The sequence below is a fragment of the Octodon degus genome, unplaced genomic scaffold (genome assembly GCF_000260255.1).
Source record: "Octodon degus isolate 3935 unplaced genomic scaffold, OctDeg1.0 scaffold00092, whole genome shotgun sequence".
Taxonomy (NCBI): Eukaryota; Metazoa; Chordata; class Mammalia; order Rodentia; family Octodontidae; genus Octodon; species Octodon degus.
Window position 1 is genome coordinate 3,317,180 of NW_004524668.1, and position 22,300 is coordinate 3,339,479.

The window sequence follows — 22,300 nt, forward strand, 5'->3', positions numbered from 1 at the left end:
ACCTGAGATACAGCCGGGGATGGGTTCACCCAGGCAGGGACCAGGGCGGGCCCAGTGCTGGTGTGGTTCAGAAGCAGCCTCTGGCTCCAACCTCCAGACATGGGGGGGCGGGGAAGAGCCTCTGCTCAGCCCCCATGGGTGCTGGGATGTGGGCAGTGCCACACTGAATTCCTCGCGCACACAAATGCGTTCCTGATTCACGATGCATCACCACAGTCACACGTGTGTGGCCCCAGCCCCAGCAGACAAGCACACACATCCTAGCACTTGCACGGTGTGCTGGGACCCGACTATGGACACAGAGGTGATCACATATTGCCTGCACGGCTCTCTGCAACCTCGTGAGAGCGCACACCCACAGCACACTCATACACACACGTGTGCACACACGAGACAGAGAGCCACATCTCTGTTGGCCTCTGTCTCGAGGCTCCAGGCTCTGGCAGAGAGGAAGCCCTCTGCCCCAGGAGGCAGCTGCCTTGGCCATGCTGGGCACCAAATGCCCAGCCCAGGCACGTGACTCCCGTGACTCCAGGTACTGCAGCGGAGCCTTCGCCTCCCTAGCTTCTGAGAGCAGGACAGGCAGAGCTCAGGGCTGTTCTGACTGCCGCCAGTCTGGTCTTCGGATAGCTGCCATGGCCCTATGCCCTGAGTCAGAGGTGCCGGCGGGGCCCCTGGGTGCTGGTCAGCTGGGCCCTCATGGTCTGGATGCTGCCCAGGATCTTCTTCTGGTGGCCCATAAGAGTGATGCCCAAGGCACGCACATCCCTGTGGAGGAAGCATAGCACTGATCAGGCTGAGCTGGGAGGTCCACCCTGTGCCTGTCCCCAGGAAATGCCCTTCTGCAGGCCCTGCCTCTGCCCTGCCCCCACCCCACCCCCAGAGGCCCCCGGCACCCTTTACTCACTGTGCATCCATGCGTAGCACCATGCCCAGGGAGGAGTAACCACCGGCAGCGAAGTGATCTCGGTACCGGCCCATACGGATGGAGTCCAGCCAGTCCCCCACGGTGAGACCCCCGCCACCACCCCCGCCCCCTCGGAGGTCAAAGCAGCTCCTGGCGAAGGCAGGGGGCGGGCACCTGAGGCACAGGGCCCTCTGTTAGTGGCCTGCTAGGGCTGTGATCTTCCTTGGAGACCCCTGCACTGGCGACCCTGATCCCCCCTTCCAGCTCAGCAGTGGGCAGAGAGTTCTCAAGGGTGGATCCTGGGGGTGGTGGGGAATGAGCCCAGGCTGGGTCTGGGCCAGGGCTCAGGCCGAGCTGTCCCAGAGACTGGCTCAAGTCAGCCGCTGGACCTCACCAGTGGAAGGGTGGGTGCAAAATACCTGCCAGCTGTGGCTGTGGCTCTGAGACTCTCAGGGCTGCGAATCAGTGCATCGAGGACACTGACGATGTGGGAGAAGCGCGGCCGCTGGGCCCGGTCTTTGTGCCAACAGTCAAGCATGAGCTGGTGCAGGGCTCGGGGACAGCCCATGGGTGCAGGAAGCCGGTAGCCCTCCTCCACGGAGCTGATGACCTGGCGTGAGAACAGCACTGGGCTCAGGCTGCACCTCCCACCAAGGCCCATGTGCACCGCCCGGCCTGGGCTCCACACTCACGTCCCGGTTGGTCATGTTCCAGTAGGGCCTCTCGCCATAGGCCAGCACCTCCCACATGACCACACCGAAACTCCACACATCACTGGCTGAGGAGAAAGTGCGGAAGGCAATGGCCTCTGGAGCTGTCCAGCGGATGGGAATCTTCCCGCCCTATGATGGACACAGAAGGGAAGAGCTGTTGAATCTAGGCTTCTCCCTCATCCTGAGTCAGAAAGCTGGACTCTGGAGTCCTGTCTCTCAGTCTAGTCGGGGAGACATGGCCCTGCCTTCTGGAAACACCTGTCCTGAGGGGGAAACCCACCTCACACAGCCAGCCACTATGATAACAGAATGAAACTGTGCAGAATGCCTGGCACACAGTAGATGCTCAAAGAATGCCAGCCAACAGGCCTGGGCCTGAACCATGAGGGAGTACAGAGAACTTGCCTGGCCATTTTTAACTCCTCTCTCTTCTTTATTTCTTTGCTCCCAGTTTCTCTTCTCTGGGGAAACCCGATTTAGAAGCCCGGTGGGAGACAGCTAAAGGAGGATCTGTGTGAGTCTCCTGTTTAAGGCAACTCCAAGGTATAGAGATAGAAGCCCCAGTCTCCACAGAGCACATGGGAACACAGCTGGTTTTCAAGATAGACGTGGAAGCCATGTGTGATTTGGAGGTAGTGACAGCTGGAACCAGCCTTGTGTTCCCCAAGGCAGCTGGTGACTGAGGAAAGGAAGTCAAGGCTGTCCCCATGTCCCAGAGGAGGAGATTTCCAGAGGGGGAGATCTCCAGAGGCAGGACTCGCCTAGGCTGGAGGTGACCCTGAAGCTGCTGATCTCAGGTGTGGGGGATGGGGGGGCTGGGAGAGCCATCTTGCCCTTGGGGGAGCATGCAAGTCACGCACCGTGGTGGTGTAGGCAGCGTTGGGGTCATCCTCCAGCACCCGGGAAAGCCCGAAGTCAGACACCTTGCAGACCAGGTTGCCGTCTACCAGGACATTGCGGGCGGCCAGGTCTCGGTGGATGTAGCCCAGGTCTGAGAGGTAGCGCATGCCGGCACCCACTCCTCTGAGCATGCCCACCAGCTGCATGATGGTGAACTGTCCGTCATGGATCTGCAAAGGGGCATGGCATGACATGGCATGGGCTTCAGGAAGGCCCAGTGGGGGCGCCTGGCCCTAGAGCAGGTCACCCTGCCCACGTGGGTGACATCCTGCCCACACGGGTGACACTCTGGAGTGGAGGCAGCTCTTTGCAGTCGTGCATCATACCTCACTGCTTACAGAAACACTTGCAGTTCAAGGGTCCCTGTGCACTCTCAGAAGCCCTGTGAGGCATGTGGGGCGGCCATGACTTCCATTTTGCAAGAGAAATGGAGGCCTCCCAGCAACACATAGCAGGGAAGGAGGTGTGAATCTAGCCACCTCCTCCAAGTAGTGGTGCAAGCAGCATCAGACCCCCACAGACACTCTTGGCCTGGGAAAAGGGGCAGACCCTCATGGAGAAGCAGGATATTCACCGTAGGAGCTGAAAGGCATTTGATTGGCTAGACCTGGAGACCCCTCCTTGTCCCCATCTCCCCCTGCTCCAGGTGTGATGGGTACAATAATTTCCATCACTCAGCCTGGACCCCCTGCCCCGGGTCTGGTCTATACGTGCCATTAGGCCTGGACACACACCCTTAGGAAGGCATCCAGAGAGCCGTTCTCCATGTACTCAGTCACAATCATCGCCAAGCGACCTGGATGGGAAAGGAAAGATGGTGGCTTTTGTCAGGGGCAGGGCTGCTGACCAGAGGCCCCAGGAACATGCCCCACCCGGAGCAGGGTTGGCACTAAGGGTCCTGGATCCTAGGAGTCCCAGCAGGGCCATCTGAGGATCTGCACTAAGAGTACAAAGGCAGGGCAGAGGGCCCAGAGGTGGATTCCAGCTCCATTTGCCCAGGGGAAGCCCTGCAGGGTGAGGCCACCCTTGTCTGGGACCTACCACGGGTGACGACGCCCTCCAGACGTATGATATTGGGGTGGTCGAACTGGCCCATGATGGATGCCTCACTCAGGAAATCCCGCCGCTGCCTCTCAGTGTAGCCAGCTTTGAGGGCCTTGATCGCCACAGGCACATCCTGCTGCCCCGGCACCTGCAGCCGCCCATAGCAAACTTCTCCCGACTCCCCTGGAGACCCCAAGAGTGGCAGTGGGAGAGCACAATGCACCCTGCTGCTCTCCCCAGCCCCTCTTCCTCCTGGCCCCGCCTCACATCCTCAGGCTTACCTGAACCAATGATTTTCTCGATGTGGATCCTGGAGGCCTCAATCTCTCGAGTGAAACCACGGCCCGCCCGGCCCGGCTCCTCGTAGGTGTGGGGTTCTGCATAGAACTGGGGCTCTGGTAACTTCCCTGGGGGGTGGTGCAGGGGCAGGAAGACAGGTGGGGGTGCTGAGAAGCCAAGGGAGAAAGGCTGTCAGTGGGCCCAGGAGGGATCCCCCTCCCAGCATTCCCCAGGCCTGTGGTGGGCGTGGCAGGGGTGAAGGGTGTCTCTGGGAATCCCTGGATATGATGGTGAACAGTAGGTGCCCCATCAATGCATGCCAAGTGAGAATTGGGTCTCTATGGAGTAGCTCTGGGGTCTGGGTTGTTGCGTGTCTACTGTTTTCTGGGGTCACTTCTAGCATCCATGGGAACTTTCCAAGTTACTATGGGTAGGAATATGGCCCAAAACAATGGTTTTTCCACAGATGTCAACTCCAGTGACAGTGGTTTCCTGCAAATCCAGTCAGGATTCAGAGGCTGCATGTCACCCGGTGAGAATCAGTACTGTGACTAATCCTAATGGAGACAGAAGTGGGGTGCAGGGGTATCCCCACATTTGTCTTGTTTTCTGGGGTCCCTATAGGATCCTGAAAATCTCCCTGTAGGAGCTCTTGTCCAAGAGTGTACCTCAGAAGTCACATGCAAAGTGTGTGAGCAAGCACCTTCACACTCTTCTCTGGTGATGTCTCCAGCTTCCTCGAGGGGAAGTCATCCAGGGAAGCAGACTCCCTCTGGGGTCGAGTCTCTGTTGCACCTGGCTTCTCTCTCTGGGGCACTGGCCTTTCCCATGGGCACCCGTCCCATTCTGACCTGGGCCCCCAAACACCCCTAGCCCCAAGCCCCACCCTGCACGCACCCTGCCCGCTCTGGTAGTGCATCTTCTCCTCATCAGAGTCCTGGAAGGCCTTACTGTAGCCACAGTGCCTGTGGGGACAATCACAGCAGGGGACAGGTCAGGGCCCCCCTTTGATCCCTTCCCCTGATAGGCCAGCTCCTGCCTTTTGTGAAGTCTGCAGGGGAGAAACCCTCCAGACCTCATCCTACCCAGATGAACTGCACTGTCACGGCCATGACAGTCCCAAAGCAGTCTGCAGTCCACCTAGTACCCTCAAGTCCCACTGACCCTCACAGCAAAGCCCCATCAGACATGGAACTGCCCCCAGCTTCTCTCCACTTGTGTGGCTTTGGCAACCTCTCCCCACCTTGGTTTCCCCGTCCATTCCATGGTCCTTCTGATCCCTCCTATCTGAGACCCGAAGCCCATTCACCACTAGCTCATCTCCACCTTCCTCTGGAACGGAGTGAGAGGGGAGACAGGGACAGTCAGCACGGCCCTAGTTCCACAGGCCTGGGTTCACGTCCCAGCTCAGGTGCCTGACCACTGTGTGATTTCTGTGAGTAATTTAACCTCTCTGGTCCCCACTTTACTGCCCTGAAAAGTGAAGCCAGGTAATCACCTCAATAGATTAACACTGAGATTAAGCAGGATAATGTGTTTGTAAGAGAAGGGTGGGGTGGGGAGAGGCAGGAGGCACAGTGCTAGAGAAGGCAGGCTGGGGGCTGGGGCCACGCACCTCTTTTTGCAGATAAGCAGAAGAAGTACAACCAGGCCTGTGATGAGCGTCAGGCAGATCCAGACGATGGTCCGGGTGTCGTAACGGGGCCCTTGGAGGTCAGCAGGATGAGGATGGGGGCTGTTCAGGCCCTGGCCCCCATGCCTCTCCCTGCCTGCTCTGGGCTCCAGCCCCCACCTAGTCTCTTCTAGCTTCCCCCTCAAATCCCTGCTGCCTGGAGCTAGCTGCCTGGCTTCTCCGTACCACTGGAGCTGTGCAAGCTGGGGAGAGGCACTTCACCTCCCTAAGCACAGTACAGATGAGCGCAGAGCATCAGTCCTGCCTGGCGCTCTCACAGTCCTGAGGTGAAGCATGCTGGGAGCTGCATCTGCAACCCTGGCTCACCGTCCCCTCACCCTCCCACAGCCCTGCCAGGACAGCCTAGTCGTATCTGCATTTTCAGATGAGAAAACCGAGGCTCGGAAAACTCAAGGAACTTTCTGCAGGCCACTCAGTAAGTGGGACAGAAGGGGCAGGATTTCCACGTCCAGTCTCAGGGTGGTTGGGCTCAGACTTTCTGAGGCACCCTGGGGCCGGGGGAGTGGCCCGTGACTGGAGGCCATGGTGGAGGAAGGGGCAGCCTAAGAGCGGGTGCTTCCCAGATCCCAGGGTCTCAGAGCCACTCTGAGGGCTGCACAAACCCACTGGCAACCCCCCTTACCAGGGCTGCTCACTCAGAGGAGTTGGGCCCCTGAGAATGGGCATTGCTGGTAACCTGATACCGCTGGCCTCAGAGCACATTTGCCGACTCCTGGGGCTGGCTGTAGGATGGATGACACAGGAGAGGGACCTTCCACTGGGGCCTGAGACCTTTACTGTCCTGTGACCTTGGACAGATTGGATTGCTTTACTGCTTTGACCCTTACTGCCTCCTAAACTGGGGATGCAGGAGACATTATCCCAGAAAGTCGCCTCTGGAACACATTACAAGTGTCCCCCACCCTGGCAAGAACACCACAGACTTGTGCGACTCAGTGATGCTTAGGAAAATCCAGCAGGGAGATGGCGCTGTTGCTTTCTGTGTGGCCTCGGGCAAGTACCTGTCCTTCTCTGAGCCTGGGTTCACCCCTCGTAAAAGGGAAGACAGCAGCCCCCTTGGGACTCCCGTGTGGCACCTCCCCTTTCTCCGCCCCGCCTCCTGCACTCACGGGGTTTCCCGGTTTCCACCTCCATGGCCTGGCTGAAGCGGCCGCAGCCCGCGGAGGTGCGCGCTCGCACCTGGAACACGTAGCGCGTGCCCGGCTTGAGGCCCGACACGGTAGCCCGCGTGGTGACCGCCTTCAGCGTGGAGTAGCTCTGCGTCTCCTTGTCCTGCGGGAGGGGCGTGGTCAGCGAGGCCCCGCCCCTCAGCCCGCCCGCCCCGGCCGCCCGCTACCTTCTCGTAGTACTTGATCTCGTACTCCAGGATAATCCCGTTGGGCTGCTCGGGCTCCTGCCACAGCAGCGACACGCTGGTCTGGCCGGCGCGCTCCTGCCGGATAGCCACCACCTGCGACGGGGCTGGGGAGCAGCGGCCGGTGGGGGGGGCGTCCCTCTGGCCAGTCCTCCTCCCCCCACCGCAGGATCCCGCTTACTGCCAGTCCCGTCGGGACCAGGGGAAGCCAGCACCCCTGTCTCCACGGCACAGCCAGGGACTGGGTCAGTCCCGGACTGCACAGCCTGGATGTATCTGGGGTGTCCGGTGGGCTTAACCTACTCAGGCCCAGCTGCCCCAGAGCGCCCCTCCCCGGGCCTGGCGGAAGGATGAGCTCTTGGATTTCTCCCACCTGAGCTCAAGGAGTCTCCGGTTCACCCCAGGCTCCCCAGCTCACCATCACCCATCCTTCACCCCCATCCCCGCTTTCCCTAAGGGAGGCTGCTGGGAGGTGCTGCATACAGTCTGCCATGGGCAAACTGAAAGCACTGCCCACGGGCTGCGGCCCTGTCCCTCCCTGTCGCTCACGCCTCCCCCACCCCTTTTCCGGACTCTGTCCTACTCTCCCATGTCACCCTGTCCTTCCTGGCCAGCTCCTCCCTGACCTGTCTTCCCAGAGTGCCTAAGATTTCCCTTAGGGCAGAGACTGAATACAGTAAGTGCCCAATAAGTGCTGCTGGAAGACTGAGACAGGAAATTAAGAAAGCAAATGTAGAATTGCGTTGGAGGGGTGTGATACAACGGAACCTGCCTGCCTGGGAGGGGGTGTGGCTCACAAGGGGGCTCCCTCTCTCACTAGCAGGGGCCCCAGTTAAGTCAAGGGCCATCTCTGTGCTACACGTGGGCGGGCCACCATTACCCTGTGAGGACAGAAGAGACTGACTTCCAGCTTAGGAGCGCCCGCGGCAGGGAGGGCTCAGCATTCACAGCCCGTATAGCTGGAAAGCAGGGAGCCAGGGCAGCAGTGGGCAGGGTGGGCTGGAAAGGGCAAGTGGACCCACATGGGAAAGCAAAGGTGCTCTCAGTCTGAAGCCATTTTAGAGCCCAAGTCCTTGCGCATGTTGCTCAAGGGCTCTAGCTGAGCTACATCCTGAGCCTTTTTTTAAAACAACAACAACAACTTTTAAGACTGGGTCATTAAATCGCCCCGGGGAGCCAGAATGGTCTCCAATTGCAATCCTCCTGCCCCAGCTTCCTGAATAGCTGTGCCTGGCTTCACTTATATTTGTAAAGTTTACTCAAGATGTGCAGCACACAGACCCATTCATGGGCTGGATGAGGGAGAGGGGCTCATGCATAGTCCAGGCAACACATGAGAAGGGCACAGACAAGCAAGGACTGAGCGTTGTGTGGAGCTGGTCGCTGTGAAGGAGACCCCCAGGGGATGATGTGGCACCCAGTCATGGACGAGAATCTGGCTACGGGGCCCGTGCAGCCCGCTGATCAGTGGTGCCCTGTCCTGTGGCCAGGCTGCTTGGCAGGAGCGAGGTGGGGTGCTGGGGCTTCCATGTCACTCTTCTGAGTGGAGTCAGGAGAGTGCTCCTGGATCTCTAAGATAGGTTTGCACGGGTGACCAGTGCCAGGGCTGTTCTTATGGAGGCGGGATTCAAAGTGTAGGTCACCTTGCAGAGAGTCTAGGCACATGGGAGAGAAGAGGGTCCAAGACACACCTGGGGTCCTCCAGTGCTTGCAGGCTGGCTGAGAAGGAGGGGAGCTGATGGGGACACCAACGTAAGAGGAAGGAACACTGAGGAGGAGGCAAGAAAAGGGAAGAAGCGCCCACTGGATGTGCCCCAGGTGCTGAGTGGGCTGAGGAGAGGCACCTGGTAGGGCTGCGGCCAGAGGCCCTCAAGGGAGGAAAAGGTGCAGTGGGCACAGCAGAGCTGCCTCTTGCAGGAGGTTCTCAGGGAAGAGGAAGGACTGGGTGGCCGGAACAGAGCGAAGTTCAAGGGAACTGTGATCCTCCCCGTAAGATGGGGTCCACTGAATGCTAATGCTGCTGGGTTCTGTTCTTCCTTCTGCCCTACCTACCAGCCACCTTTCTCAGTGGCCCTGCGGACAGTCAGCAGGAGCAGGGCTCTAAGCAGCAGGAACACAGGTCTGTGTCCCACTGTGGTACTGACCATCTAGCACAAGGCAAAACCCCAAGTAGCTGCTAGTGGGGGGATCTCACCAGCCAGTGTTTCTATTTAATATCAAGAATGTCCCCCCAAAATAGCTTAGGGACTAAAGCGCCTGCTTAGGCAGAGTGCAGCAGTCAGGGTTCAATCCCTACAGTGCCAGTGCTGGCCCCACCCCCAAGGCATGCTGAAATGGGGATTGAGACTGGGAGTGGTGGTGCGTGCCTGTAATCCCAGCGCTTGGGAAGCTGAACACAGGCACATCACTACAAGTCCGATCTACATAGTGAGATCCTGTAGATCTACTTTAAAAAAAAAAAATGTCCCCCAAAGCCTCATGTGCTCAGAGGTGGGCTTTGGGAAGATGACTGAACAAAGAGTGCCACAACTGACTTGCTGTTAGGGGGTGCAGCCTGGCTAGAGGCAGGTCACTGGAGCTGTGCCTGGTATCTCTCCCCGCCCAGCCCCTCTCTTCTCTCTGCTTCCTGGGGACCCAGTGGACTATCGAGCTAGGACTGTAAGCCACAATAAACCTCTCCTCCTCTGAGTGTGGGTATGGTGTCCCAGTGACAAAGAAAGTGGTAAGACAGAGGTGAAGCTGAGGCATCCTGGATTCAGAGATGAGGCTGCTTCCCTGGGAGTGGGGGAGACCTGGGTTTGCTTGTTCACTGCCATTTCCTATGTGGACAGCACCTGACAGCTTCCTGGGCCTCAGCTTCTCCCTCCACATGCAAGTAGGAATCTGCGGGCTGGGAGGGGTCCTGAGGGTGCCTCAGCACATCTAGGGTAGCTGTTCACAGGGAGGCTGCCCTCCATGGCCTCTTAGATCAGGTTGTCCCCTAACAGATAGGACTCACCAGAGTCTGGAAAGAAAGAGTTTCCAGAGGCTGAATTCTGCCCAGCGACCAGCTAGCAGCAGATGAATGGCTGAGAGCCAAACTAGAGCCACCAAAGCCATCCCATGGGTGGCCACAGCAGCTGTGCTGGAAAAACGATCATCAAAGTGATTTTATTTTTTGATGACATTTGCTGGGCATGGACCATCGGCCAGGTGTTGGGCTAAGTATTTTCAGTCCGCTCTTTTAAGCCTCACAACGGTACAGAAGGCAGTCAGGGAAAAGCCGGGAAAGCTCTGGAAGTCAGGCTTCTGGTGGCTGCATGAGCTGCCCCATGCTGTCCGTACTCCTTCCCCTCGTGGGACACATGCTTTTTCTTCTTCTTTTTTCTTTTTCTTTTTCTTTTCTTTTTTCCACACTGGGAATCCAACCTAGAACCTTCCCACTGAGCCACATCTCTAATCCTTTGTTTGCTTTTCCTTTTGAGACAGGGGCTGGGTAAGTCCCTAAGAAGCCCAGGCTGGGCTTGCACTGAGGGTCTTTCTGCCTCTGCCTCCCTCCAGAGTGCTGGGATTACAGATGTGCATCACCACATCCAGCTCATGTTTTACTTTTTTAAGGGCATGAAGTGTACCTAGCTCTGGATCCTGACAGGAAAGGCAGGGCTAAGAGTGGTGGCTGCTCGCTCAAAGCCCACAGTAAGACCAAATATCACCCTGATCCTGGGCCTGGGAGGCTGCCGGTGAAGCATCCCCACCTACCTGCCTGGTTCGTAGTGATGTTGACCACTGCAGCCTGGCGGGGCTCAGAGCTCAGGTCGGACACACCATTGACAGCCTCGATCCAGAAGGAGTAGTTGGTGTGGGCCAGCAGGTTGGCCACCAGCAGGCTGGCCTGCACCAGGCTCTTCTGCTGCGGCACAAAGCGGGTGCCACTCCCGCATGCCTCACAGCGGCTCAGTGTCCATGGGCAGCGACGGCACACAGCATTATAGGTGATGTCACTGCGGCCACCTGGGTCCAGGGGAGGGGCCCACTCCAGGGTCACAGAAGTCCCATTCACACTAGAGATCAAGTTCACCGGTGCCGAGGGCGGCCCTGAGGGAAAAAAGATGACAGAGGGGTGGAAGGTATCTGTCGGGGCTCATCCAGTCTCCCCAGCAGAGGACTCGCCTGGTACTCAGGCCTTGAGCTCCCCACAGGAAGGGCACCACCATACACAGGGCTCCTTAGAATAAAGTCACATCTACTCAGTCCTTGGAAGCTCCCCAAGGACAGAGGCTGTGTCTCTGCCACCAGACTGGTGTCAGGGTCTGGGCCCAAGAAAGGAAGTTCCTGCCCCAGACAGCTCCCACAGCCTGTACCCAGAGCTGGGGGGAGACCCAATCCAGGGAGCCCAGAGCAGCCTACTTTCCTGGCTCTCTGTCCCCTCGTGCCCCCCCCTCACCTGTGCTAGATTTAATGTATACAGCCACTAAGCACTTGTCATGGAATAAAGTGGAGCCCAGGAGGCCCCCATGCATCTCCCACAGCTGTGAAGGACAAGTAGCCTCTCCCCAACCCCCAGCATGGCCCGGGTCTGAGCTGCATGAAGACTTTGTGTTTTGAGGGTTTTTTTTTTGGTGGAACCAGGGATTGAACTCAGGCCCTTGCGCTTGCCCGGGAAGCACTTATTCCACTGAGCCATCTCCCTGGCCCCTGCATGAAGACTTTGGACAGAGAGAGGTGGCTACCTGGTTGGAGATGAGGCTAAGGGATGAGGCTGGGATAAGCCCTGGTGGGGATGGAGCTGGGAGCCCCAGACCTCAAAATCCTAACTCTCAGATTCCTAGGCAGGGAATGTAAGGTCTTCAGAAACCAGAACTGTGAGATTTCAGACTCACAGATGCTCACATTCTGCAGAGAAGACGAGTTTGCAATTGGGAGGGTGTGGAATACTAAAAGCCCAGTCCTTCACAGGCTCTGGATTTTTAGGATCTTAAAGCACTGAATTATAGGGTTTGGAAAGAGACTAGAGACCAGCCAGCTGTGCCCAAGCGTCCACCCCTGAGAGCTGGGCTCACCTTGCCTGAGGAGCCCACACAGTTTCCCTGTCACGCAGCTGTCTTTTCTGCCTGACAGGCCCTGTGTGGGGACACTGCACAGATCTGGTCAGAATAGTGGGGGGCTGGAGGGCACATGTGTGTTCCTGGCACACACGGGTGAGAACACCCACACCTGTGCCCTCGCAGGACTGAGCAGGGAGCCTGAGGCTGGGTGATGAAGGGGGAGGGGCCAAGGCGGCAGAGCCAGGATCAGTAAGCGAGGAGCTTTTCGTGCCAGGGTGAGCTGTGACCAGCCACTGTAGGGATAGGGAGAGGACAGGATGGAGGAGCTACTACATAGCCCACCAAGACAGTCATGTGGCTCTGAGACCACAGGCAGGAAGGCAGGTGATGGAACCCCCACAGTCCCTCAGGTACACAGTACCGCATCTGCTGTGCAGGCCCACACCTCCTTGCAAGGCCAGGCATGCACACGCACTCCTATACCTGCTGAGCTCACTAGAAACATGCTCGAGCGTGTGAGCCCCCTCCAGGTACCCTGACATACATGCACGCTCCCAGGAATCCCTTACGTGAGCACTCTGCACACTCACACTCAGGTGTACAAACACCGCGCAGGGATCTTCACTAAGACCACACAGTCACACCACCCTGTGGCATCCTGGGGCACACACCAAATCTCTCTTATACACACACACCCCTTACACACACTCAGGCACACACGGCACTCACAGGCTGCACCCAGCCAATAGCAGCTCCAATGGTCCATCTAGGATGATGGTGATGGGGTGCTGGCAGGGTGGCCTAGCCTGCTCAGTCACCTGGGTATCAGAGTCAGAAGATAAGCAAGCTGCCCTGTGCTGGCAAGGCATCTGTCCTCTTGACAAGGAGAAACCAAGGGAGGGATGGAAAGACTTTCCCAGAGAGACCGAGGGTGACACATCACAAGAGGCTGGGAAGCAGGGGTGGCCAAGGCCACTGCTAAGGAGTCACCATCTTGTCAACTCCAGACAAGGCTCTCCACCTTGTACTGCCCACAGAGCACTGGGACCCAGTACGGGTGCCAGCCCAGGCCATGGCTCCTAGGTACTGGGGCCTGGAGTGGTACTCACGGGTACAGGCTGAAGATGGTGGGTCCAGGGCTGCGCGGTAGAAGCTGAGGTCACAGCGGCAGGTCTGAGCAGCGGGAGCTGCGGAGTGGCTGTGCAGGGGGCAGCGGGCACACAGCTGGTCCCCTGGGGCTGATTTGTAGAAGCCCAGCTCGCAGGCTGTGGGAGAGAAGGCAGCTGCAGGTAAGCAGGCCAGGCCACCGTGGTGGACCTGGGGACAGCTCTCCCTGGGACTCCCAGAGGAACAGTTGCTTCTTCAGCATCATCCAAGCTCACCCACATTTGCAGGTGGAGGGCCTGAAGCACAGAGAGGCTCTTTGACTTTACAAAGAGCTGCACAGCATGTCAGGAACAGAGTTGAGTTGAGGCTCTGATTCCTAAGCCACAACCCCAAAGTGGTCCAGGAGTTTCTCCAAATTCCCCGACTGCTCCTACCACAGGCCTTCCCACCCCATGTCCAGCCTCAGAGTCTGTCCTCTGCGGGACGCTGGCTGTTGAGGGCGGCATCAGAAAGCTGAGAATCAGAGTAACCAAAACCCTGGGCAGGAATGTAAAAGCTACATAGGGACTGTGACCTGAAAAGAGACAGATGCAGAAGACCTGAGCTCCCCACAGCAGAGCGGACACGAAGCCACGCCCTCAGTCTGGATTCACACTCCCTGCAGTCAAGTGACAAGAGCCAGGGGTGAGGCCAGGCTCCACAGGTAAGCTGACCAGGCAGGGAACAAAGGCTTTGCCCCTTCCAGGCCCACAGCATCACTGTCACCAGTGACCTCTCTCCAGCCACTGTCATCTGCTTTCCCTCTCACCTGGATGAAGACTGCCACCTCCAGCCCTCCCTACCTCACACCTCCCAGCTTGCCAGCAGGATCGGTTGATCCTCGACATCACTACTATTAGGAGCACAGCCCAGGTCAGGCTGCTCTGGGTATAGAGACACAGCCCCTCGTGAACAAAGCTATGACTGTGTCCAGCAGGGAAATAGGATGCCTCGAGGGGCGACCATCCCAGAGAGGAAGGGGAGGCTGAGTTGAGGCTGCAGAGTAAAAACAAACCAGCCATGCAGAGAGCGGAGGCATTATAGGTTGAAAGAATCTCTAAGATGCACACCTTGCTCTGTCATTGTGTGCTCAACCCCATGGGGACTTGCTATCTAATAAGAAAACCTGGCATTTAAAGCTCTCAGGTGGACCAAAACCTACTTGCAGCCTCCTTCCCCCCATCCTCAGCCCTAACGAAACCACTGGCCACAGGGCAGTCCCTGTCTCGGGACCTTTGCACATGCCATGCCTTCCTCCTGAGACGATGTTTTACTTTTGTTCACCTGCTGAATTCCTCATTCAGCATTATTACTTTTAAATTCAACCACGGGTTTTGTATTACACATTGCTGTCCTTGATGTAGTTGCTCAGATTGTAGACATCAGCATCCTGAGTTAGTCAAGGTGAAAATTCTAAACATTAACTGCCACTTTCAAAAAACTGATGAAAACTACCAGTACAATCATCTCAGCCATCCAGTATATATACTTGCATGCTTTTCCCCCTTCCTTTCTTCCTATCTTTTCTCCTTTCTCTCATCTTCATTGTTTAATCCTTAAGTTCAGTTTCTTTCTGTTTTACTGTATCTATTACACCTTTCAGGTTTTATTTAACTCTTATTTAATACATTGTCCTCAGATAGAGGCTGTATCAGATATTAAACTGGTAAGAACAGATGCTATACTTGATCTTAGCCAAAAGGCCAGGGAGTGATTTTTCAGTATTATTTTTATCCATTGATTCACTGCATCATTTCTGGGCCTCAACACATCTCTCTCTCTCTCTCTCTCTCTCTCTCTCTCTCTCTCTCTCTCTCTCACACACACACACACACACACACACTCATGCACTGAACATACACACCCTGGAGCCACCACATCCCTCCCTGTGCTGCAGCCCCTGCTCCATCTGTGCCACCCCAGCTGCACATTCTAGCTGCGTGTCTCCATCTCCTCCTGCACTAGGAGACCTTGGGGGCAGACCCTTGCCCATCTTCGAGTCCCCAGCACCTGACACGGGGCTGCTCGGAGCAGACGCTGCTTAACACTGCCAGAATTTTCCAAATGAGTGGACCCCATCACTGTGTGCTCTGGACACAGAGACCCCAGGGCCCCACTCAGCCAGGCAGCACCCAGCTACACCCTCGGAACTGAAGTGCTTTCGTGGTGGGGACGGCAGAAAACTTTCTGGGGTTCTAGCATTTCTGGGGTTCTAGCATGAAGTTCCCCCCGGAAGCCTCGGCATTGGAGAGTTCTATTTGTTTCTTCCTTGGATGTTGATCTCTTCATTATAATTGTCAAAGCCAGGCTAACTGCTAAAATTCTACTAACTTGAGAGAAAGCCTGGAATCAGGAGGATCAGTAACACCCTATGTGGCTTTGGAGACAGGACAGGGGCTGAGGAGCTAGAAGGGGTTAAGCAGTTGCTGGGGTGGGGAAAATGTGCCCATTTTGTAGCACCTGCCCTCACTCCAAGGACCCAGGAAGGAAGATGTGTGGATCTGGGCTGGGGTGGTGCCTGGCACCTGCTGCTACAGTCGGATGTAGCTGGCGTTGGTGCGACTGCTGGGCAAAAGACAAAGCTGCTCCCGGGATCTTGGGCACCTCGGGGGTTCCTGGGCTCAGCTGAGCCAGGACACAAAGCCAGGCTGGGACACTGCTGCTCCCTCCCCCCAGCTCCCCTTGCAACGCCCGCCCTCCCTGGAGCTCAGAGGTGGCTGTTCCATTCTGTTGCTCACCAGGCGGTGGTTCCCACAGCTCAGCTAATACCCATATGGCTATACCGTGTCAAGGCCAGATTAATCCACGCAGTGAAAATAAAATAATCTTTAATAAGAATACTAATCACCAGGCCTGAGGGAGCCCGGAGACCTGGTGGCTGGGCTGGGAATTCAAGGCTAAGACAGATGGAGTAGCTCTGGGCTGTGGCCTGGCCCTGCTGCCGACCCACGATGCTTCCGGAGTCTGTGTGGCCCACACGCCGGGCACTGGGCCAGGAGGGGCCCCTGCCCCTGCCGAGGGCACCTTGCCCAGGCCGCCTGTCAGGCCGTCAGCTGCCCGTGGCCCCAACCACCTCTCTGCTCTCCCCTGCGAAGAGCTTGAGATTTGACAAATAAGGTGTCCGCCGGTGGACGACCAAAGGAAATTAATTCTAAATCAGATTTTAAACACAGTCAGGAAGGCAAAAGAGCTCTTTGTTCATGCTCCCCCTCTGAAATGAGGCTCTGATATTTATAGAAAGATGATTAGGACCACAGAGGGTGATTTATATTCTGCGTCCAGGTGACAGGAAAGATGGCAACAGGGACGTCAGACCTCAGACCATGCTCCAGGTGGGGAGGCTGAGAGTCCATCCCCTTTCTGGAAGAGCTATGGGATGGGAGAACATCCAGGCGTTAGGGATGGTCACCCTGGCAGTGTTGGGGAGCTTTCTAGTGGGAGAGCTGAGAGATTTGAGATTCTATCAATCACCCCTTGCTGTGCATCCCTGGGCTGGCTGCTTTACCTCTCTGATACAATCTCAGCAAGGCCTCTGCATAACCATGGGACAGGAGGGTCTCTCTCCTCGGAGACATTACTGTGTCCATCTGTGACACTCTCTAGGGGGTTCTGAGGGCAGCTGAGAGAATGAATGCCCAAGGTGGGAAGAAGAAAGGTTGTGGCCCTGGCTCTGGCTGCAGGTCAGTTCTCTTGTTACTATAAGGCAGGGCCCAGGTATGGGTGAGCTGGTAACCCTTATCCCCTTGCTTCCCCATGGTCTGCTCAGAGAGCAGAGGCAGGAGGGTCTCGGACTGGCTGGAGCCTAAAGGCCTCCAGATGGTTCCTGAAGAATGCTCCAGGAAGGGTGAGAGGGCTGTCTCAAGTGACCAGGAAGGTCCCCATACTGTCCCCAGTTCCTGGTTGGGCCCAATCCTCCCCACTCTCAGGCTGTCCATTGGGATGATGATAGGGCTTTACATAGTGTGGGGAAGGGGACATGGATGGGACTGCTAGGCTCCATCTTCAGGGCCTCAGTCTGGGACCTGGGCTGCTCCTTCCAAACGGGGTGATGCCAACAGTCACAGGAGTCCACCAACAGAGCTGGAAAAGGTCTCTCCTCGTATAACTTCAAACTACCATTCCTTCCTGAGTTGCTCTGCCTGCAGTGCACTATGAATTAATATATTTTATAAAACCTGTAATTATCTTGCAACTAGCATAATTATATTGCATTATGATTTAAATGCAAAATTCAAAATACGCCGCCATTCCCTAACCCAGCTTTGGCATTTCTTTCTTCTTTTTTTATTAACGGGCTAACACCAGGAAATGAGGCTGGCCTTGGCCTCTCCCAGCCTTGGGACATCCTGCTGTCCCCGCCATGGGCTTTCCTACCCCTGGTGTGCTACAAACTGGGGACAGGACACCTTCCCTCTCCAAACCATCTCCTGCCTCCCACCCCTGACATCCGGCCCATAGGCCAGTGGGTCTCAGGGCACATGAAACAAAGCACTAGATTATTTATGCTCCCTGGCAGCCTCAGAGCTGGGGGTGGTGCTGACCTTGAACAGGTTTGCACTGTCCCATCTGATGTCACACCTGATACTATCACTACTCTCTGAGTGTGACGTGGCAGGAAGACAGTGGGCTTGGAAGAGGGTTTGGTGGTCAGCAGAAGCAGTTCCGGCCTCTGGAACCCAGCACCTGGGATCAGATCCCTGTGCTGCTCCTAAGGTGAGGGCCTTCAGTGGCTCTTGTGTATACACTGGGGCTACAACACCTTGCTGAGAGGCTATCATGAGGACAAGAAGCTCTGTGAACTCCCCAGAGTCAGGGACTCCCTGTCTAGATCCCTGGTGCCAGGATGCAAGATGCTCAAGGGAGCAGATAGCTGACCTGATGCGTAAGAGCACTCACAAAAGCCCTGCACATGGCAGACACTTGAAATCTGTCACTGAGGTGCTTTATTATCCCATCAGAATGAAGGGACATTATAGCCAGCTCTAGCCGGTAAAGCAGCCAGGCACAGGCTGGGATGAGGTCGGAAACCTTCACCTGCATGGAACAAGACAGCTCTGCCTGTAGACCCCAGCTCCATCCCTCTAATGCAGTGAGACCAAGGCAGGTGGCACTACAACTTGTGCCTCGATTTCCCCACCTGTACAGCAGAGCGGTAATACCTGCCTTGCCACAATGGGCAATGAACCCTGGTGTGAGGCACCTCTCTGTAAGATGCAAAGGTGACAGGAATTTTTGTGGTCAGCGCTGGCCAGCAGCAGGCCAAGGAGCACAGGATGTCTGTGACAAGGATCATAGGGCAGAACCAGTCCACAAATGGACACATGCACAGAAGGTGCTTCTGGGCTTAGGGTGCAGGACAGGTGAAGACTTGCAGCAGCTGGGGACATGAAGAAAGGCTCTGGAGAAAGCCAGAAGGTCTGAGAAGAGGAAGAGCTGGTCGCAGATAACTGTGCAAGACAACTCCCAGCTGGGCACGGAGGGGTACAGAGCTGCCTCTTTGTGTGTGTGTGTGTGTGTGTGTGTGTGTGTGTGTGTGTGTGTGTGCGTGTGTGTGTGTATGTGTGGTTCCATGGGATCAGACTCCCCCCATCTGCCTGCCTGTCAGGAGCAGAGCAGAGAGCCCAAAGTCCCTTTCTTCTAACTGCAGTCTCCAGGCCCTGTTTGGCAGCAGCAAAGGGCAAGGAGGACATTCCCAGTGGTTGCTGGGACTCAGTCCCAGATTTCACAGAGGGTATCTAGAGATAGGCTACAGTGTGTGTCCCTACCTGTCTCCGAATCTCTGTCCCTGTCCCTTCCTCCCTCTTTCCCTCCTCCTCAGCACTTTTTTTTTTTGAGACAGGATCTGGGCTCCAACTTTTGACCCTCCTGCCTCAGCCTCCTGAAGAGCTGGGATTACAAGCAGCCTGATCTCTCTTGATTCCTCCATGGAAACATGCCCTGCCCTGTAGCTCTTCTGCCCTGGGGAACCAAGGGGCTCCATGGCCAGGTTTCCCTGTGCCTGGATGGCAGAGTGGCTATGTGTGCCCCCCAGGGGATCAGGCAGGGAAACTTTACCAGCTGGATAACAGCTGCCTGCCCACAGATGCCCTGCTCAGGCTGCCTGGTAACCACACACACTGCACACACACACACACACACACACACACACACACACACACAGAGGCATGTACACTGCCTGGGGTCTGGGTTCCCTCACGCACACGCTGCTTCCAGGCTCATCATGGGTGCCCCCCAGTACATCCACAGGCACACACTGGTGCAAAATGTGGGCCCTCAGATGTCCTCAACAGGACCTGGCAATTTCCCCTCAAACACAAGCAGCTTGAACTTGGTGGCTGGTGACAGGCCCAACCTAGACTGTTCCCCCAGCTGTCCCTGCCCAAAGATACCTTCACGATGCCCCTTACCTGCTCACATCCACTCAGGGCCCTGGTCCGCGTCCCTCCACTCTACTGCCTAGAACGTTACTGATTTCCAGCCCAGACCCTGTATACAGACTTGTGGGTAGAAATCATAGTTTTGCTGCTTCCCAGCTGTGTGAACTTGGACAAGTTACTTCGCCTTTCCGTGCGTCAGTCACTTACCTATAAAACCAGGATAGTAACGGTTCCTATTTCCTAGGGTATTAAATGAGTTAAAATAGGCAAAGTGCCTAGAACCATTCCTAACCCAGCTAGCTGTAGCATCCTTCCCCAGCTTGGGCGCACACCCTATCACTCAGGTTCCTTCAGCTCTATCCCCACAGCGTCCAGTCCACCCCTTGGCTGCTCCCCCCTTACCTGTTCCCTTGCCCTCAGGCACTCAGCAGGCCAGGAGCACAAAGAACTGCCTCCTGGGTTTACCGGTACCCTCCGGGCGCAGCGCCCCCACCCACCTACCCTCTCAGGGCACGGTGGCCCCGCCCCCTCCCCGGAAGTCCCGCCCAGACCGAGCCCACCCGCCGCAGGGCGCGCTCACCCACACAGGCATCCCGCCGCTCCTCGTAGCCCGCGCTGCACACGCACTTGCCAATGGGCACCAGCCACTCGCCCTCAGCGCTGCAGTACATCTTGGGCGTGTCTCGCTCCTCCGAGTGCCGCACGCACTGGCCCCGCACCTCCACCAGAGAGGACGAATCGGCCCCGGTCACCGCCTCCGAGAAGGCCGCCAGGTTGCGCACCATGGCGGGGCATTTCTTGTAGTAGATGCGGAGAGAGAGGATGGCGAGGCAGGCCCCGATGTCCTGGAAGGCCAGGTAGAAGCCGCGCTTGCTGAGCGGCCCAACGCCACGCACTTCCGTGTTGAGTTTGAGCCGCCGCACCCCCAGGTCAGCGCCAGTGAAGCTCTCGTCGGCCGCGATGGTGTCAATCTTAAGGAACTGGCTTTCCTGCGTGCTGGCACCCAGGTCGCGGTCAGACTCCAGGTAGTAGAGGTTGAAGGTCTCCTTGCAGGTGCCCAGCACGCCAGGCATGCTGTTGCAGTCACGCAATGTGAACTTGATCTCAGCGTAGACCCGCCGAGCACCATCACGGGGCACCCAGCTGGTGCGCAGCCAGTTGTTCTGATTGGGGCTCATGACGTTGCACACCTGGTAGGTGTGGATAGGATGGAACGACTCGTCCACCTCGTTGATGGAGTCCCACTGCGGGCAAAGAGCACAGCCCCCTAAGGGACAGGGCCTGCCCTCCTTCCTGCCAACTCCCAAGTCCCAGGAAGCACATGCTGGGCAGGCAGCCTGCAGGGCAAGTGGGGACATTCACCGCTGCCAGGTCTCACAGAGGACCTGTGCCTTTGGGGCTTGGTACAGGTGAGGAGCCAAGAGGTTCAGACTCAGGCACTGCAGGTCAACTAGCTAGGAAGAAGCAGAGCTGGCATTGAGCCCCGGACTGTCTGACGCCAAAGCCTGGCCTGTGTCTCTAACTGGCCTCATCCGGCACTCCTAGAGGAGGGGACTTGCTTAAGGAGGTTGACAGGTTGTTTCCGTTATCGGCTGCCAGCGGAATCTTGCAATGCATGACCCCGTGGAGCATGCTGCAGCCCCTCCTGTGATCCCCCAGCAACCCATTCTACATTACTGCTTGCTGAGTGACTGCCTGACCAAGGACGTGCTCTGCCCTACTGCTCTTGCTGGCCACCACTCAAGGCTGGGGACTCCCCTGCTGGCCTGGGTCCAATCAACAAGTCCCAGGAGGCAGGGGAGGCAGGTGTGATCAGGTGTATACTGGTTGCTGGCCGGACATGAGTCATTGAGGAAGAGACTGGGCACTCTGCAGAATGGAAAGGCAACCCGCGCAATGGGAGAAAATATTTGCAGATCATTTAACTGATAAGGGATTAATATCCAAAGAAAACTCTGAAAAACTCCTACAACTCAACCACAGAAAACAAACAACCCAATTAAAAAAAAAAAATGAGCAAAGGACTTTTTCAGATACTTTTCCAAAGAAGATACATAAACGGCCAAATCACACGTAACAAGATGCTCAGCGCCATGGGTCACCGGGGAAATACAAATCAAAGCCACAATGAGAGGCCCCTTCATGCCCAGTGGGATGGCTATTATATTAAAAAGAAACAAAAACAGAAAACAACTAGTATCAATGAGAGTGCGAAGGAAACAGAGTCCTCATGTCCTGCCTCTGTGCAGTCGCTGTGGAAAGCAGTGCGGCAGCTCCCCCACAACAATCAAAGCTAGCAGTGTGAGGGATCCAGCAGCTCTGAGTCTGCACCCCAGAGAACTGAAAGCGGGGTCTGGGGAAGCATCTGCAGACCCTGCTCCCGGCGGCATCGCCCACTATTGCCAAAATGTGCAGCTTGGGGTGTAGCTCAGTGACTCAACCCTCTCACGGCACGGGTAAAACCTTGGGTTTGATCCCCAGTGCTGAAAAAAAAAATTAAAAGGCTAGCACGTGAAAGTGGCCCAAGTGGCTATCGACACATGAATGGATGAATAAAATGCAGGGCTTACATACAACAGATATTATTAGGCCTTAGAAAGAAGGATATTCTCATATATACTGCAACATAGATCAAACTTGAGGACATTATGCTAAATGAAATCAGCCAGAAACAAAAGGACAAACATTGTATAATTGCACTTATATAAGTTACCTAGGTTAGTCAGATTTGCAGAGATCGAAAATAAAATGGTGGTTGCCGGGGCTGCAGGGAGGGGGAGGGAGGTACTGTTTTACAGGCAAAGAATCTCCATGTTAGCAGACAGAACGAGTTCTGGAGATGGGTGGTGGCCCTGGTGAAGGT

General features: G+C 56.4%; 1 protein-coding gene and 1 pseudogene across 1 annotated transcript in view; both read right to left on the reverse strand.

Moving 5' to 3' along the window:
• Window positions 1–645: 645 nt before the first annotated feature.
• The window catches only part of Epha8 (EPH receptor A8), a 31,825-nt gene continuing 10,170 nt past the window's right edge, over window positions 646–22,300 (reverse strand). The window contains exons 5-19 of the mRNA XM_023722447.1: window positions 20,018–20,681; window positions 13,024–13,179; window positions 10,629–10,964; window positions 6,873–6,997; window positions 6,646–6,808; window positions 5,459–5,549; window positions 4,741–4,808; window positions 3,846–4,010; window positions 3,562–3,747; window positions 3,255–3,316; window positions 2,481–2,690; window positions 1,600–1,749; window positions 1,327–1,517; window positions 908–1,081; window positions 646–768 (exon numbers count right to left, since the gene is read on the reverse strand). Coding sequence (XP_023578215.1) covers window positions 654–768; window positions 908–1,081; window positions 1,327–1,517; window positions 1,600–1,749; window positions 2,481–2,690; window positions 3,255–3,316; window positions 3,562–3,747; window positions 3,846–4,010; window positions 4,741–4,808; window positions 5,459–5,549; window positions 6,646–6,808; window positions 6,873–6,997; window positions 10,629–10,964; window positions 13,024–13,179; window positions 20,018–20,681 — 2,856 coding nt within the window. The 3' untranslated portion in view covers window positions 646–653. The remainder of the gene's footprint in view (window positions 769–907; window positions 1,082–1,326; window positions 1,518–1,599; window positions 1,750–2,480; window positions 2,691–3,254; window positions 3,317–3,561; window positions 3,748–3,845; window positions 4,011–4,740; window positions 4,809–5,458; window positions 5,550–6,645; window positions 6,809–6,872; window positions 6,998–10,628; window positions 10,965–13,023; window positions 13,180–20,017; window positions 20,682–22,300) is intronic.
• On the reverse strand, window positions 14,660–14,775 carry LOC111818474 (annotated as a pseudogene).